This window comes from Echiichthys vipera (genome assembly GCF_963691815.1).
Source record: "Echiichthys vipera genome assembly, chromosome: 4".
NCBI lineage: Eukaryota > Metazoa > Chordata > Actinopteri > Perciformes > Trachinidae > Echiichthys > Echiichthys vipera.
This window is the reverse complement of record NC_139829.1, coordinates 6003907-6020415: the sequence shown is the minus strand read 5'-3', so window position 1 is coordinate 6020415 and position 16509 is coordinate 6003907. Positions and strand designations below refer to the sequence as shown.

The 16509-nt window shown below is 40.8% G+C and overlaps 1 protein-coding gene across 1 annotated transcript; it reads left to right on the top strand.

Moving 5' to 3' along the window:
* The first annotated feature begins 357 nt into the window (after positions 1–357).
* On the top strand, positions 358–16296 carry LOC310946425 (outer dense fiber protein 2-like). The gene is made up of 18 exons (XM_083912882.1): positions 358–490; positions 584–686; positions 1998–2114; positions 2674–2813; positions 4474–4603; positions 4699–4830; positions 4934–5008; positions 5080–5151; positions 5291–5407; positions 6584–6790; positions 7663–7772; positions 8794–8929; positions 9187–9297; positions 11471–11734; positions 12871–12971; positions 14084–14246; positions 15906–16031; positions 16117–16296. The coding sequence occupies exons 2-18, from the start codon at positions 585–587 to the stop codon at positions 16261–16263; spliced, it is 2250 nt and encodes a 749-aa protein (XP_083769008.1). The 5' UTR covers positions 358–490; position 584; the 3' UTR covers positions 16264–16296.
* Positions 16297–16509: the final 213 nt, after the last annotated feature.

Here is a 16509-nt window from a genome sequence, read left to right as displayed (position 1 = left end):
AGAAAAGTATTGTTTGTATTGAATCTTTTCACTAAAATAAATAAATAAAACACAGCTCTAACTGCGTACATTTCACACAACAGAAAGAAATCGGCTAACGGGCGGAGGTGACATAGGAAGAAACAGGAAATGGAATCATCTCAACTATTTCCTACTTTAACTCGTTTTAACTGCGTACATTTCACCTTCACGTTACGGTCACACAACGGTTGAATTGTTATTTAACGATACTTTTATATACAGCTATATTTTCAAGAGTCATTTCAGTTGTTTATAAGCTGCCTTTTGGCGCTGTAATTGCGTTTCAACCGTAGGTTTTAACATACATCATCCGTTACTTTCAGTGGTTACCACGGGCAACGCTCACCGACGCACACCAATCACCGACGCAGATATTGCAAACGAGCCAATCACAGAGGTCGTTTGTCCATCCAAACAACACAACCGTCCGCTCCACAGACATACGGAAGTCCAGATTTATCTTTGCACGGTAATAACGAACTTTCCATTTTATCTTTTTAAAACATCAGTTTGTTTTGGTCTAAGTTGATCCTGAATCAATGTTGTTGTAACGTTTGGAAAGAATGAAAACACGGGATTCACCGCCGACGCCGGTTCACGTTCACGTACCGGAGACCACACCTGTGCATGTTCATATGAGGAGGAGTCCCAGCAGGACTCCACAGGTATTCTACTGCTTTAATACACTGATATGCATGGTGATCAACGTTTCAATAGGCCACAGTGATATATGCATGGTGATCAGTGGTGGAAAAAGCACTCAGAGCTCTAACTTCAGTAAAAGTAGTCACACCACACCGTGGAAGTCCTGCGTTCAAAATTCACTTAAGTTAATGTACTAAAGTAGCATCAGCATGTACTGGGGGAGAGTAAAGGTATTTATTATGCAGAATGAGCCATTTCAGAACATTATATTATCAGATTGTTATTTTTGATAGATTCATGTGAATATCACTTTAATGTTGCAGCTGATAAAGGTGGGAGGCATTTTTATATTTTGTATTTGTTGATAATATTTTGTATTAATAGTCTAAATCTGTAAGGTAACTAGTAACTAGAATTACCCAAAGAATCTTGCGGACTAAAAAGTACAATATTTCCTCTTAAATATAATGGAGTAGAAGTATAAAGTAGCTTACTTACTAAGTACTTCACTTTAGTCAGTTTTAAGGTACTTAACTTTGAGTGTTTCCATTTTCTGCTGCTAAATACTTCTTCCCCACTACATCTCAGAGGGAAGTATTAAAGAAATATAGTACTTACGCCACTACATTTATTTGAGTGACTTTGCCGAATACTAAACATAATTCAACTTTAGATTCTTCTGTATTATAAGTTAAACTACCCAGCGATGAACACATTAATGAATGAATCATTTTTAGTCAAATCATAAAATATAGATTATTCTGGAGTCATTCTGCATCATGAATACTTTTTACTTTAGTATGTTTAGTGTATTTGTATGCTAAAACTTTTAATACTTTTACTTAAGTAAAACAATAAAAGCAGGACTTTCACTTTACAGTAGAGTATTTCTACACTTTGGTTTTACTTAAGCAAAGGATCAGAGAACTTACTCCACCACTTTCTGTGACAAGTCAAATTCCGGCACACAGTTTTTTCACTGAAGTAAATGTACCAACTTATCACCATCAGAAAAGATGCTTAAAATACCAAATATTTGACATTATTGTATTATATGATTGATGACTGATTAACTTGTAAGTCACTTTGATGTTATATTTGTTTGTATTACTTAATGCTTTATCTGCTGGTAATTTCACCCCAGTTAAAAGTTCAATATTTTCCTCTGAAATGTAGTGGAGAAGAAGTAGAAAGTAGTACAAGTACATCAAAATTGTACTTGTTTCTTTACAATACCTTGTAATGTTTACTTTTTCAAGTGTTTCCAATGATATCGACTAAATTATTATTGATTTATAATAAAGTTTTGCCCCTCCTCTCTTCCCCTACAGAACAGGACAAAAGAAGCCCAGGTGAGGGGAGATGGAGGGAGGTCAAAGGTCCGGACGCCGTGGATTCCTCCAGGAATACTGTCCTGTAGAAGAGACGTGGGCTCATACAAGTGTCAGGTCTCTATTATAGTGGTTCTCTCTCATTGCAATGCTTTTTCAACCAGAGCCAATAAAATAAACAATATGCTGGCAAAAGGAACACAGTTGGGAAGAAGAAGGGAGGGATTTTCTCTCCCAACTAGACAGACCGGTTTGCAGAGGAGAGATTTGAACACAACAGAGTGAGAAGTGATAATCCCATTTCATGGCTTGTTGAGGAAGTTTGCTGAAATAACTTCTTTAGATTTATGGTCATTTAGAACAGCAACATGCAGAGCAGCACTAACTAAACAAGCACTGAATGCTTTAGTTGCATGATTTTGCAATAACTAAGCACATGAAACATTTTCCAAGCATGATGACACTCTGAATTTGGATAAAATGGAAGATATCCCTGACACGCAGCAGGGAATAAAGCAGCACTGAATCCTTTAAATACATTACGGCTCGAGTATCCTTTCCTTTCAGAAAATATATTTCAGCCCCTGGTTTGATCGCAGCTACTTCAGATATTTATGTTTGTCGTGCAGCCCTGTACAGTACATTTAGTTGTGAGTTGTGTTTGTCTTACGATCAGAGAAGCAGAGCGGAGCCTCGATCAGAAAGTGGATTCGGACATCAGGTGGATGAAGAGGAGCAGGAAGAAGAGCAGTCCGCGGTATCCAAAAACCTCAGCGTCCTCCTCAGAGAGCAAGAGAGCATTCGTCATTTAAAGAGGTAAGAGTCTCTACTGCAGCTGGAAACATCAAAGCTCAAAACGAACTGAAGTTATGGGCTTTTTTATTACTGGGGACATTTTGCTTTGTGATGACATGTTGTTCTTCTTTCTGTGGATATTGTACCTTTCGAAAAGTGGACAATCAGTTTCATGCTGTCATTCGTCTCCTAAAACAAAGTAAAAAGCAAGAGCTTCTATCCGTCAGACGCCATTTTCTACTGACATTGTAAACACAGACTTTGATCATCATAAGTGCTGACTATTTCTGCCGTACCTTGATCTCTGAAAATAACGAGAAAATATTCAGGCCTGTGATAAATACGACAGCTGTACATACAAGGGATGGGCCCGAGAAGCTCATTCCAAGATCGAGGGATCTCATCAATCCCTTGAGAGCAAATCAAGTATTTTTTTTTGCAAATCTATTTTTAGTAGTCAACGCATCTTCCTGCAGGAATAATGATGCACAGCAGTACAGCCTACCCAACACCTACAATAATGCTGATTCTCAATCATAACAGTCACAGTTCCCCTTTTAAGGATTGATTTTTTTCACAACCACAACTTCAAAACATTGTTTCCTCTCAAAAACGTGATTAAATCCTCATTCTCATCCTGGTAATGATCAGTCCTGCTGTGGAGAAAAGGCGCTGCTCTGGCTCAGAGGTGGCAGGGATCAACAGCTGCTACTTTGACACAATGCTCAGTTTTTTTGTCCCGGTGCCTGTTGGACTTCCACCACTCCAGAGGGTTTTTTCAATGCATGGCTCACTGAACTAGTCCTGCTGAAGAGGGTGTCACTTTTTTCCCCTTCATGTCGTCTGGGCCTGGCACAGTAACCCCCATCATGTAGGTCGAACAACCTCTCTGATGGTGAGGAGAAGTTCAGTTCCAAAAAAAGCAAAGGTGTTTGTGTCTCGGGTCAAGCACAGAAGCAAGAGGTGCTGCACAAAAACAAACAAACTGGAGTGCCGTTGTTTACCAGTCAACAAGTATTTACACATTGGTATACATTTCTATACGTATCATACTATACCTTTATTCTGCTGTACTACACAATGTTGTGTTGTACATTGCCTTGGTTTTGGATGCATACAATAAACATACTAAGGTTATTAAATACAAGCAAAGTACTGCTGCAGTCCATAACAGAAGTAAAGAAAAAAATGAAATATATTACTCACAAAATACTATGGCAAATATTTATCATATAACTATTTTATTCATTGGAAAGCTGCACAGTTTTGTGCTTGGTGTAAATAAATATGTAAATAGATGTGTGCAAAAGTTCACAGTGTAAAGAATATGTGCAAGTCTTAGTTTTTATCACATTGCCCCTTATTATTATTTATCTACTATTCTATACTGTCTTACTATTATTATTATTATTATTATTATTATTATGCTGCTAATAAATGAGACACACTAAGGATAATCACTTAATCATATAACTTATTATTCTATGTACGCTGTTTACATATACTAGACTTGCTGCTATTAACCAGAAAGTTACTGTAACCTTGTCTTCCTTTGCTCTTGTATAGTTTCTATTTTACTACTATTCTAGTTTTGTATTCTTCTAATTATTTTTACTGTTCTATCTGTATATATTTCTATGGTGGTGCTGAAACACCTGAGTGTTTTCTCTCTGGCTCACAGGTCAGATTCCAGGGGTCCACACAGAGACACAGACGTGCTCCTGAGGGCGCTCGTAGAAGCAGAAATTGACGGCGTAGCAGTCGCCAATCAGCTGACAGCCCTAAAGGAAACTATCGACAGCCTCTCTAAAGTAAATCTGAGAGCATAGATGCAGGATGAACGAAAGGACGAGGACTTGTTTGGCTTTGCATGATCATCTGCACCATTCTTCTTCTTTGTTTTTAGGACAAGCGTCTGTCAAAGTCGCACGCCACTTCCCTGGGACGGCAGCAGGAGTTGATGCTCGAGAAGATCGAGATGTTTGACAACACGAATCGCAGCCTTCGAGAGCTCCTCAGAGAGCGGAGTGAACATGAGGTGCGAGGGTAGAAGAAAGACTGAGGGAGAGCAAACATTAGCGTGAGATAATTCTCTTCCGACTCTTATTTGCATGCTGTGTTTTGTTTTTGTTTGTCCTCAGAGAGAATCGCTGCTGTGGGCGGAGCAGAAAGACGCCTTAAAGAAGAGATTGACCGACAGTGAATCAGAGAACATTGTGAGTCATTACGCAGCGCTGCACTTTATCATCAGCTACCACATATCTGACAGCATCTCCTTCTCTCGCAGCGACTTTCCGCCAAACTCACCAACAAGGAGAAAGAGGCGTCTAAGCTTGCCGAGCATTTGGACTTTGAGAAGGTTTGGATCAGATTCTGTGGTTCACGACAACGTTGACACGACTTGGTAGAAAAATATCTCCCACACACCTTTTAAGGCTCAGGTCTCCACAAATAAAGAACTGTCCCCCTCCCCCCTCTGCTTCTCTCTGTCACGGCAGGACAACGCCAAGACGACGGCGGAGCTTTCGAGAATCCTGCAGTCGACCCGCGAGCATCTGGAGTCTGAGCTGAGCAGAGCAGAGGCTGAAAAGGTTCACCTGGCCGCTCAGATTCAGGTCTGTCAACGTAAATGTACAATAACACAGACTTGAACAGCGATGGAGGAAATGTTCACATCCTTTATTTAAGAAAGAACATTAATGCCACACTGTGAAAATATTCCTGCATTGTGAAAAGACTGGGGACCATATTTGAGCATCATCAGAGATGGAAATGTAGGCTTTACCTGAAAGGAAGATGTAGGCAACAAACTGTTTTTATTTTTATTTTTTATTCCTTATTATTATTATTATTATCATTATTATTATTATTATTATTTAATTGTATCTATTATTCATGTATTTATTTATTATATTTCTTTATTTTATTATAATAATATCATTCATTAAATATATTATATTTCTTTATTTAATTATAATACATATTAATTCATTATTTATTATATTTCTTTATTTAATTATAATACATATTAATTCATTATTTATTATATTTCTTTATTTAATTATAATACATATTAATTCATTATTTATTATATTTCTTTATTTTATTAAACTAAGTATTATTAATTCATTATTTATTAAATATCTTTATTTCATTATAATTATTATATTGAATGAATTATTCATTCATTATTTTTTATTGATTTACTGTCTGATATTTGTGCAAGTTCAGTGTTTGTGTGTGTGTTTCGTGTGTGAGTAGAGGTGTATGTCTGCATTGAAAAGGTTACTTAATAAAAGTGTAATCAGGAAAATGTGCTATTAAGTGTTCGTAAACGTATTAAATATTCTCTGCAGAAAAATCTCAAAACTGAACTAAACTCAAAATGATTTAAAGAATATTTAAATGATTAAAATAGAAAGTAGCAAATCCTCACATTTGTGAAACTGGAACCATACATTTGTCATTTTTGCACAATTAATGACTTTAACTTTTTGCAAAATAGTTCTGATTTGATTCGATAAGTTAACTAACTAATTTGGTTGTTTAATATATAGCAAAATATAATATTTTATATACTCTGTGTGTTTTGTGTGCAAAAATCTTAATGTATACAGTAACTAAAGCTGTCAGATTTCCCTCTCAGATGTAGTGACGTAGAAGTAGAACGTGGCATGAAAAGCAAAACACACAAGTAAAGTACCTTGAATGGTAGAGTCCCTGAGTTCATATGCTTCAGTTAGTTTCCACCAGCGAAACTGAACGTCTGTGTCCCGGTGTGTGTGGAGCAGAGGATGCAGCAGAGCCACGGGCAGCAGCAGGAGGAGCTGCAGGCTCTGCAGGACGAGCTGCAGGACGAGCTGCAGGCCGCAAGGCAGCGCAGAGAAGAGGAGAAGGAGGAGGAGCGGCGAGACCAGGAGGCGCTGGCCCTGCTTACCCAGCAGGCCGAGCGAGCAGAAGAGTCCGCCAGGCAGCTCGCCGCAAAACTGCAGGAGAAGGTCAGTATTAAGAGGCACCACAGGGTGTGAAAATCCCAGAACATCGGAGCGGTGGGCGAGGAGGAGAGGAGTCCTGTAGCAAAGCAACACAGCTTTCCAGGAGAGAAGGACCTCTGTCCTGCATGCTGAGGAGTTCTCTCACTGGTGGCGCTGTCTTGTCTCATCAAACGCTTTTATGCAAATCAAGTTCAGAGGAAGTTCAGCCAGCGTCTCGGGTTAGCAGCAGAGAAACACACAGGGTTCCGCAGCCCGTCTTCACTGTGAAAGACCCGTTTGTGCAGCTATACAGCCGACAGTACACACGTGATAGTTTGACCTCCTGCCTCCTTTTTTTTCAGCAGGGTTCATGCTAGGGCTGGAAATCCTTTAAAACACTTGAATTTTAGTGTGATGTTTTCGAGGTTTGAAAAGTGCTTGGAACTGCTTGAAATTAAGGTTATATGATGATGGCATATATGATAGAAAACAGAGAAAAGAAGATCCCCATTTTCGAGAGCCTGAAAAACGCATTTTCTGACAAATTTCTGGTTTTTGACGATTCTTTCGTCTGTAGAAATAATTCCTTCTGTAGAAAGCTGTCACAAATTATAATTTTAGTTGTTTATAGCACAATAACATCTAATTTAATGTGATGATCAAGTGCATTAATAAGTTTAATGAATCTACTGTATGCTCTGTATACAAATAGGTTGTTCACTACAGCTGTAAGGTGCTGGAAACGCATGAAAATGCACCTTGAGATGCTTGAAAAGTGTTTGAACTTGACTCTGGAAAAGCTGAAGGAACCCTGTGTCAGGAGGCTCAGAAACAATTCCTAAATTACAAGTGTCTAAACAAAAGATGAGACAACATGTGTGTGTTTTTGTTTAAAGGACTCCCAGTTGGCTCAAGCACTGTCCACATCCAGTGACTGGTGCCTGCGCCACTCTAAGGAGGCGGCTGCTAAAGGACAGCTGGAGGAGGACATTTCTGCTCTAAAGCTGTGAGTACATGTCACACACACTATTTCACTTTGTCTCTGTAAAAAAAAGAATATGCGCAAAAGAAAGGCCCAAAAAACATATCCACTGTTTACTTCACTTTGGAGCACGGAAGAGTAGAAGAGTAAAGAGGCAGACATAAGGGGGGAAATGAGAGGAGGAAGATACTTTTTACTTTGAATTTTGATTATAGTAAGTTCGACAGTTTGAGTTTTTTCTAAACAGTTTGACCAAAAAATATCTTCCTCTTTGTTTTTTTGTACCTTATGCTAATCCTAATACTCTTCTGTAGGAGGCTTTTTCATGACAGAATTTAGATCTTTTATTTATTTTTATAGCACCAGTTTATTATCTACTTAAAGTGTAATTCCAGCGTAAAATCATCCCATGGTCTTTTTCTGCACTTACATACATCAAATAATCCATCGAGCCGGATTTTTTGTGTAACAACTACTAACAGAGAAATCCTGATAGAGTCGCTAACAGTGATTAGCTCGGGGCAGTACGGTGAAGGCATTCAAATGTCTTTTTTAACCACTAATGCTGCTCAAAATAACAGCAAACCTCTGCAGCAGCATGAGAAGAGTCCCTACACAGAAAACAAAGCACCAATGGGCTCCTTCCTTTGGGATTGACTTTGGTAATCCACTGTAATGGACTTTACTATGAGAGGAGCTGGTACAGGGGCCAGTAGGTAAGTCTTTAAAACACTCTTTTAATAAACTCTGGCTTCACTATCTACGTTGTTGGTGCTTTGTTTTCTGTGTAGGGACTCTTCTCATGCTGCTGCAGAGGTTTGCTGTTATTTTGAGCAGTATTAGTGGTTAAAAAAATCAGTTTTTAAATTTCTTCACCTTAATGCCCAGAGCTAACATCCAGCTGATAGCGACTGTTAGCTCAAGTGTGTATAGTTTTCAGTGTCTTCATTTGAAAGGTTTGCAGTTAAACCGTCTAGAAAAATTATTTGAAGATATATTTTTATACAATTAGAACAATAGAAAATCTAATTTACGTCCCTCACAGTCGGGTGACGGAGCTGAACGCTCAGCGTCACTCAACGGAGGAGAGGAGTCGGGCGGAGAGGGAGGAGCTCAGGGAGCAGCTTCATCAGCTCAGCGCTGAGAACGCCTCCACCCAGCTGGACAACCAAAGACTGAAGGTATCTCCAGAAACACCTGCACCACTGCTGTTCTCTACATAATGATAGCTGAGCGTTTATGCTGATAGCTGAGCGTTTATCATTACGTAAAAATTAGTTTTCTTGGATTTATTTTGTAACTTGTCTCTACAAACGTGTGACAGAAAATATTTTTCAAAGCTCAGTTTTAATAGCTTCTTCTTCGGTTATTTCATCATATCTGATCTCTGAAAGGAAATGTGTTTGAGTGTCATTTATTATAAGCACGTTTATTCTAGTGTCAGCTGACGTCCTGTGAGGAGAAGCTCAGCGCTCTGCAGTCTGAAGCCCGTCGACTGAAGTCGTCAATGAAAAAGCAAGAAAACCTGGTGGAGAAATACAAGACGAAGGTGCAGACACACTTTCAGATCCACTTCCTGTCCAGTAAAAAACACCTATCTACAGATGTGTTGAATGTTTGTGATAGAATGAAAGATCAAGTCTTCCTTCATGTGTTGAGAAAATCCTTGTATCATAAATATCCTTTATTTAACCAGGTAAAAAAACTCATTGAGATTTAAAACCTTTTTTCCAAGACAGCAGCACAAAAGCATAACGGTTACAGCAAACACACAAGACACAAATAATATGATAAATATGATCACACACTACAGGAAAACAAGAGTGGGACTACATGATTAGTAATTCTGGCGTAAAATCATCCCATGGTCTTTTTCGGCACTTACAGACATCAAATAAGCCATGGAGACATTTTTTTTTCAACTATTAATGGAGAAATCCGGTAGAGCTGCTAACAGCTGGCCGTGGCTAACAGTGATTAGCTCGGGACAGTACGGTGAAGGCATTCAAACGTCTTTTTTAACCACTGATACAGCTGAAAATAACAGCAAACCTCTGCAGCAGCATGAGAAGAGTCCCTACACAGAAAACAAAGCACCAACAACGTAGTTAGTGAACCCAGAGTTTATTAAAAGAGTGTTTTAAAGACTTACCTACTGGCCCCTGTACCAGCTCCTCTCATAGTAAAGTCCATTCAAGTGGATTACCAAAGTCAATCCCAAAGGAAGGAGCCCATTCTTAAGGGCGCACTAACACTGTCCTTCCGCACCGCGCCCCGGGCTTTAGGGTACTTGTCCCCCCCTCCCTCTCCCCCCTCGCCCCAGGCCCGCTTGTACTCACACTGCCTGGGCCTCGCGCAAATGCTTCTTGCTGTCCATACGTCATCACGCCGTAACGCGTCACAAGCATTGATTGACGTCGTCGCGATGCGTGGCTTTGTTTACAAATCTTTCCACAGACCTCAGAGTTTTTGTGCGTCTTGTCGACTGTTTTTGAATCTTTTCATCGACCAAATCTGCAGTAAACACTCCACCTCCGCATCACACCAACGTGAACCTTTCACCGCCATTGTTGTTGTTGTTGTTAGATGTCCGCGCATGGTCCGTCCTTCTATTTTCTATGTCCGAACAGGCGCACATAAATGATGTCAGAACCGCCGTAGGCGTCGTGCTCGTGCTCGTGCTCGCGCGCACACTCGTGCTCGTACATGTGCAAACGCGCTCTACAAAAGCCCACCTTTCTCAGGTGGCCGCAGTTATGCGCGGAGCAGGTGCACTCACACTGGTCAAACGCACTAGGCTTGACCCAAAAAAACGGTTTTGCCGCGGTGTGGAAGGACAGTGTGAGTTCGCCCTAAAACACTTTTTTAATAAACTCTGGGTTCACTAACTATGTTGTTGGTGCTTTGTTTTCTGTGAAGGGACTCTTCTCATGCTGCTGCAGAGGTTTGCTGTTATTTTGAGCAGTATTAGTGGTTAAAAAAATCTGTTTTTAAATTTCTTCACCTTAATGCCCAGAGCTAACATCCAGCTGATAGCGACTGTTAGCGACTCTGGGATTTCTCTGTAAATAGTTTATACACCAAAATGGCTTATATGATGTATGAAATTGCGATAAAGACCAGGGGATGATTTTCGCGGAATTACACTTTAAATTCCCCCAGAGCTACAAGATGTGTCAACTTCAAGTCCTTCTTCACATCGTTCCAGGCAGACGAGGCAGAACATTTAAAATATTTCTGCCCAGTTTAGTTCTGACTCTCTGGACCTGCATCTGTGTGATGTCCTGAGAACACAGGCCATATTGGCTGAGGTTTCTACACATGTGTAAACACAAATATGTAGGCAGAAGTCCAAGAATAGATTTAGAAAAGTCAGCCAGTGAGAGAGTCTACGGACACACAAAGATGAACAGCGTTCATAAAAAGCAGGTCTCCGTCGTTCAACAAGGATAAAAATGTTGTGGGGATCAAATGTTTCCTGAATTCGCCAATGAAAAACATGATTTACATCTAAAAAAATAAAACCCCTTTTCAATTTCTTGATATGCAGTTTAAAGGACAGGTTCTCATCAATTAGAATGCCTACGTGTTTATACGAGGTGACCATTTCATCCCCATGAACAGTTGACAACCGAGGAAGTTGGGATGGAAGCAGATTTTTTTTGCAAACATGCCTTGGGGAGGAAACAAAATACACACAATTTCTCTTTTTTTTTGCGCAGGTCCAGCAGGCTCGTCTGGAGTCGGAGGAGCACCGCCTGAAAATGGAGATGACGCAGAAGGAGGCGCGGGAGGTGAAGGCGAGCCTGGAGAGGGAGACGGAGCAGGTGAGGAGGGAGCTGCTGGGCCGGCTCAGAGAGCTGGAGGCGCTGCCTGACAGACTGAGGAGGAGCGAGCAGCAGCTCAGAGAAGCCCAGCAGGAGGCCGACGCCCACGAGAGGAGGAACATGGAGTACAACTGCGCCCTCTCTGAAGTCAGACACAAGGTGCTTACACAGCCTGTGAGACATGTTAACGCAGACAGAACCGAGGAGAGGCGAGAGAGTGTGTCCTGGCTGGACTCGAACTGGAGATGTTTCTATTATACGTCCAGAGGTTTAGTCTACACCCACACTACTACCTTTTCATTTTAAAACTCACATCTTTTGCTTTGTTTATGCGTCACGTCCACACTACCCTGGTGTTTCTGAGCCCCTAAAACGGAGACTTTTGTAAACGCGACTGAGCCCGTTTTTGTGTGAAAACTAATTTGGAGACGATGACGCAGACAACCACGTCAGTCAGTCTTATCAGTTAGGCAGGCTGACAGACCTGACTGTGATTTCATCCTGACTGTGTGGCTGCTCCCTTCCCTTTGCCATGGCTTACATACATCAAATAAGTTAAGATGTTTTTTTTATGGTAAGGACTCTTCTAATGCTACTGCAGAGGTTTTCTGTTATTTTCAGCAGTATTAGTGGTTAAAAAACCCGTTTTAATGCCTTCACCGTACTGCCCCGAGCTAATCAGTGTTAGCGACTTTCGCGAATTAGTAGTTGTTGATAGTTGTTAAATGAAAAAAACTGTCTCATGAGCTTATTTGATGCATGTAAGTGCTGAAAAAGACCCTGGGAGGATTTTGCGCCGGAATTACAATTACACTAAGTGTCCTTAAAACCAAATATTTCCCTGAGCTAAGTGGGTGAATTTAGGAGTGTTGCATGAAGCTTCTTAGGTCATCTCCTTGCCTAAGTGTTTAGACTTTTACAACAGTTACTGTCAAAATACAGCAGGTTACGTTCCCATGGTTACGCATACTCACATGTCGGCCTCCTTTGAAAATTGACCAAAGTACAAAAAGAAAAAGAAAACCAAACCAGATTAAGACAACAAGAATGGCGTTCTACAAGAATATAGAAAACGTAAAAAAACTGAGAGATGCGCAGGTCTCTCCATATGCAGAGCTTATTTCTGATAAGGAGCTAAAACGCTGGTGGATGGAGATGGTTCTTTTTGTTTTGAAAGTTCGTTTTCCGATTAAAAACGTAGTAGTGTGGGTGAAGCCTTAGACCCCTGAGCCAGCGGGAATTCCCACGGAGGGGGATGTCTATTATAACCGACAGTTGATGGTGTTCCTCCACAGGTGGAGCAGCAAGGCACTCAGTTGGAGACGTTTCAGCAGAGGAACCTGCTGCTGCAGGAGGAGAACAACGTTCTCAAAGAGAAAATCCACAACGTAGAGAGGTACAGACACGTCCAGAAGTATCTTTGAGTAACAGATAGATACGTTTTTGAGTTTCTATACCTTTACCCAGACTGACGCTGTAGATTTCTGTCAGGTCTAAGCTCGCTTAAAGAAATTCTTAGTCGATATTGTGGGAAATCGTTTGTGCGGGCGTCGTCAGGAAGAGTGCCCTGAAGGTCAGGCTCTGTAGAGTTTCAATATAGATCGCACAAACAGCCCAGCTGGCATCACGTTCACAGCAACATCTCAGAGCACAAGGGCGACTTGTCCAGTATTTTGATACAGGCACACAGTCATAATTATAAATTTCAGTCCCACTCCTATCACATGATAAAGGGTAGAATCTTCACAAGATATACAGGGCAGTACATAGGGAGGGTTTCGTTGCCACCGTACTCTATGGAGGAATTGTTGGGTCTATGTAAATCATAAATAAGTCATAGAGTTTGATCTTTACCTACTCTGTAAAGTGTCCTGAGATAACTTTTGTGATGATTTGGCACTATAAATAAAATTGAATTGAATTGGTGGAGTGGTGGTTAGAGCCGTCGCCTCACAACGAGAGGGTTCCTGATTCGAATCCCGGCTGGGGCCCTTCTGTGTGGAGTTTGCATGTTGTCCCCGTGTCTGCGTGGGTTTTCTCCGGGTTCTCCGGTTTCCTCCCAAAGTCCAAAGACGTGCCTGTGTTTGGTTAATTGGTGACTCTAAATTGCCCGTCGGTGTGAATGGTTGTCTGTCTCTGTTCGTCTCTATGTGCCCTGTGATAGACTGGCGTCCTGTCCAGGGTGGACCCTGCCTCACGGCCAATATCAGCTGTGATCGGCTGCAAATGCTAATAGTAGTAAATAAAAAAGTAAAATCACATAAATGGATAGAAGATCGTGGTAATACATATATAAGATTGAATTAAAAGCCAAACTAAAAAGGTGGGTCTTCTGTAAAACTGAGTTTCTCCACAGAGAACCAAAACACTTGAAGTCTTGCGTTTACCAGAGATGTGCCATAAGGTTCTTGGAAATAAGAAATTCAGCATAAAAAACAACTCAACTGAAGAAATCTTAGTGGACTGAGACCAAGAGGAGCCCTAACTTCTGTATTGGTTTTGTTGCAGGAGGCTGGAGGACATGAGGGCAGAAAACAAAGAGGCATCTCAGGCTCTCCTCTTAAAGGACGCCAGCATCCGCAGCGCTCAGCAGCAGCTGGAGGAGAAGACGCACGAGTGCAGCGTGCTGTCCAGACAGCTGCAACAGACTCTGGACGACGCACAGAGACAGGTCGGAAACTACCAAGTCACTTCTTTGACCTGTCCGTCAGCGTCCACAGGACAACTTTAACCTCGATTCGATCTAAGGAGTCATGTTCAGACTCTTGTCATCTGTTGCAGTCTCATCCCGCTTCTTCACCTCTGTGCTGCTTCTGTCGATTCAGGGAAGTTAAAGCCTGAAATTAAAGGAACACTTCACCCATTCGCATTAAGCTTTGTATCGTTAGAAACCCAGTCATATTTTGGAATGGTCGTGCATCATTCCCTCATTTTCCCCTGAGACGGGAGAGAAATGTATTTACCTCTAACACTTCCTGCTTTAAATGACGCAAAATCGTCATTTCGCGACATTTAAAGCAGGGAAGTGTTAGACAGACGGGCTCTGGTGAAAGTAATGGGACCCACTGACGCTACAAACATATTACAGATCAGTCAGTGCGTCTACATGCAGTATAAAAACCTGATTAAATTCGATTTAAGGCAATACTCCGTCTTCTCAAACGCCATGTAAACACCGTACCTTGGGTAAAATCTGAGTTCTCATACCCCAGTTTACAGACCTGGAGAACTCCTTCAGTACCCCAATTGTTAGACTGCGTCTGCACATGCTCCGTGGGTTATAACTGCCCCTCCCCACTTTTCGGCAGTGGCTTCTGAACAGGAAATAGAATAAACCAGGAAGCAACGGCGCCGAAACCAACTTTAAAAAAACAACAACAATAGAGCGTTACATTTAAACCTAGGGAGGACTGCAACGGCAAGTAGCATCACTACCAAGAAGATCTGTTTCGGTCGTAATTTCGTCCAAAAGTTGGCTGTTGTGATTTTGACAAAGGGGAACCGGAAGAAAAAGCTGTATTCAGATCAGCTGTATGTTGGTGGAGCGAACTTCAATAATCTGGTTATTCCCTTAACAGGGGTAAGGCCATTTTCAGGTAACTGCTGTGCATGTGGGGGGAGGACGAGGTGCATTATGGGAGTTGTTATTTTTAACCCACAAGCGCCATAGAGTCAGTTTCTGCCTTTTTTGGTCATTAAGGCACTAAATTAGAAATGTTTGTTACATAGTATTCCTTTAAAAAGATGGGCCTAACTGAATCAAAAGTGCAATGAAGGTTTTAGTTGGACCACAGAATGCCTTCAGTTATTCTGTTCAAATATATTTTCAATATTTTTGTCTTCTTGTTTAGTCTTTAAATAACTTTTTATAGCAACATTCATACAATAAATGCAGTTCAAAGTGCACAAAAAACATTTCTGCATCTCTCAGTAATTCAATTCAAAGTTGTTATTGTCGTGTGCACAGTAAAGAAGCGATCTTCCCTGTACAATGATAGTCTTCATTTGCTGTCCACAGAATACAAAACAATGTTAAAACCTAAGTATGAAAAAAGATAAAGAAAATTATACAAAAAACAAAGCAATTTTAAGAGACAGCTTATTTGCCAAATAAATAAAACAACAATAAAAACAGTGCAAATGTAAATGTAAGCTGTGCAATAATGAAAATAAAAGCATGATAATGATGACTAATTGTATTTATGAGATATGCGTTATCATTAATGAGCTTACTTTGACTGGTGTGCCGTTCAGATGGTCAGAAAATGCTGTTTGTTCTGTGCAATGCAGTGCATGTTAACATAGTGAGAAAACTTAAACTCTTTTGCAGGTGGATGACAGCATGCAGAAGGTTTTGTCCAAAGAGAGAGTGTCTCAGTCTAAAGCCCTGGACCTGCAGAGCCAGCTGAGCCGAGCCAAAACAGAGCAGAGTCAGCTGCAGCGAAGCAAGGAGGAGGTACGTTCCGATGTCAGTGGGGTTTTTTTTCCCCGTCGGACGTGCAAACTCAAGGTTCTCATGTGCTGTTTCTGTTTCCCTTCAGATGGAGCGTCGTTTCCAGAGTCAGCTGCAGAACATGAAGGACAGACTGGAGCAGTCGGACTCCACAAACCGCAGTCTGCAGAACTACGTTCATTTTCTCAAAACCTCATATGGAAACGTGTTTGGCGACTCTTTGCTTACAAGCTGACTGCAGAAACCTGAGCAGCATTCATCTGTTCCCAAAGCATTATAGCGGTAGAGCTTAATGACATTTATTGACTTGAGAGTTTTATACTATCTATGAAATTAATAATAATGATTTTTAAATGAAATGCTGCATTAGTGATGCCTGAAATGTATTTATATTTTGTATAAATATTTTTCCTGCACAATTCTTGATTCTGATGAGTTTTTTTTCTTCTTCTTTTTGTATTTAATGTCAAAAATCTCTTTC

Excerpts from the sequence above, each read along its gene's own strand:
- LOC310946425 (XM_083912882.1), top strand. The coding sequence starts at position 585 with ATGAAAACACGGGATTCACCGCCGACGCCGGTTCACGTTCACGTACCG. Across the intron at positions 7,773-8,793 it reads GACATTTCTGCTCTAAAGCT|TCGGGTGACGGAGCTGAACG; the intron begins GTGAGTACATGT and ends CGTCCCTCACAG. Across the intron at positions 14,247-15,905 it reads TGGACGACGCACAGAGACAG|GTGGATGACAGCATGCAGAA; the intron begins GTCGGAAACTAC and ends ACTCTTTTGCAG.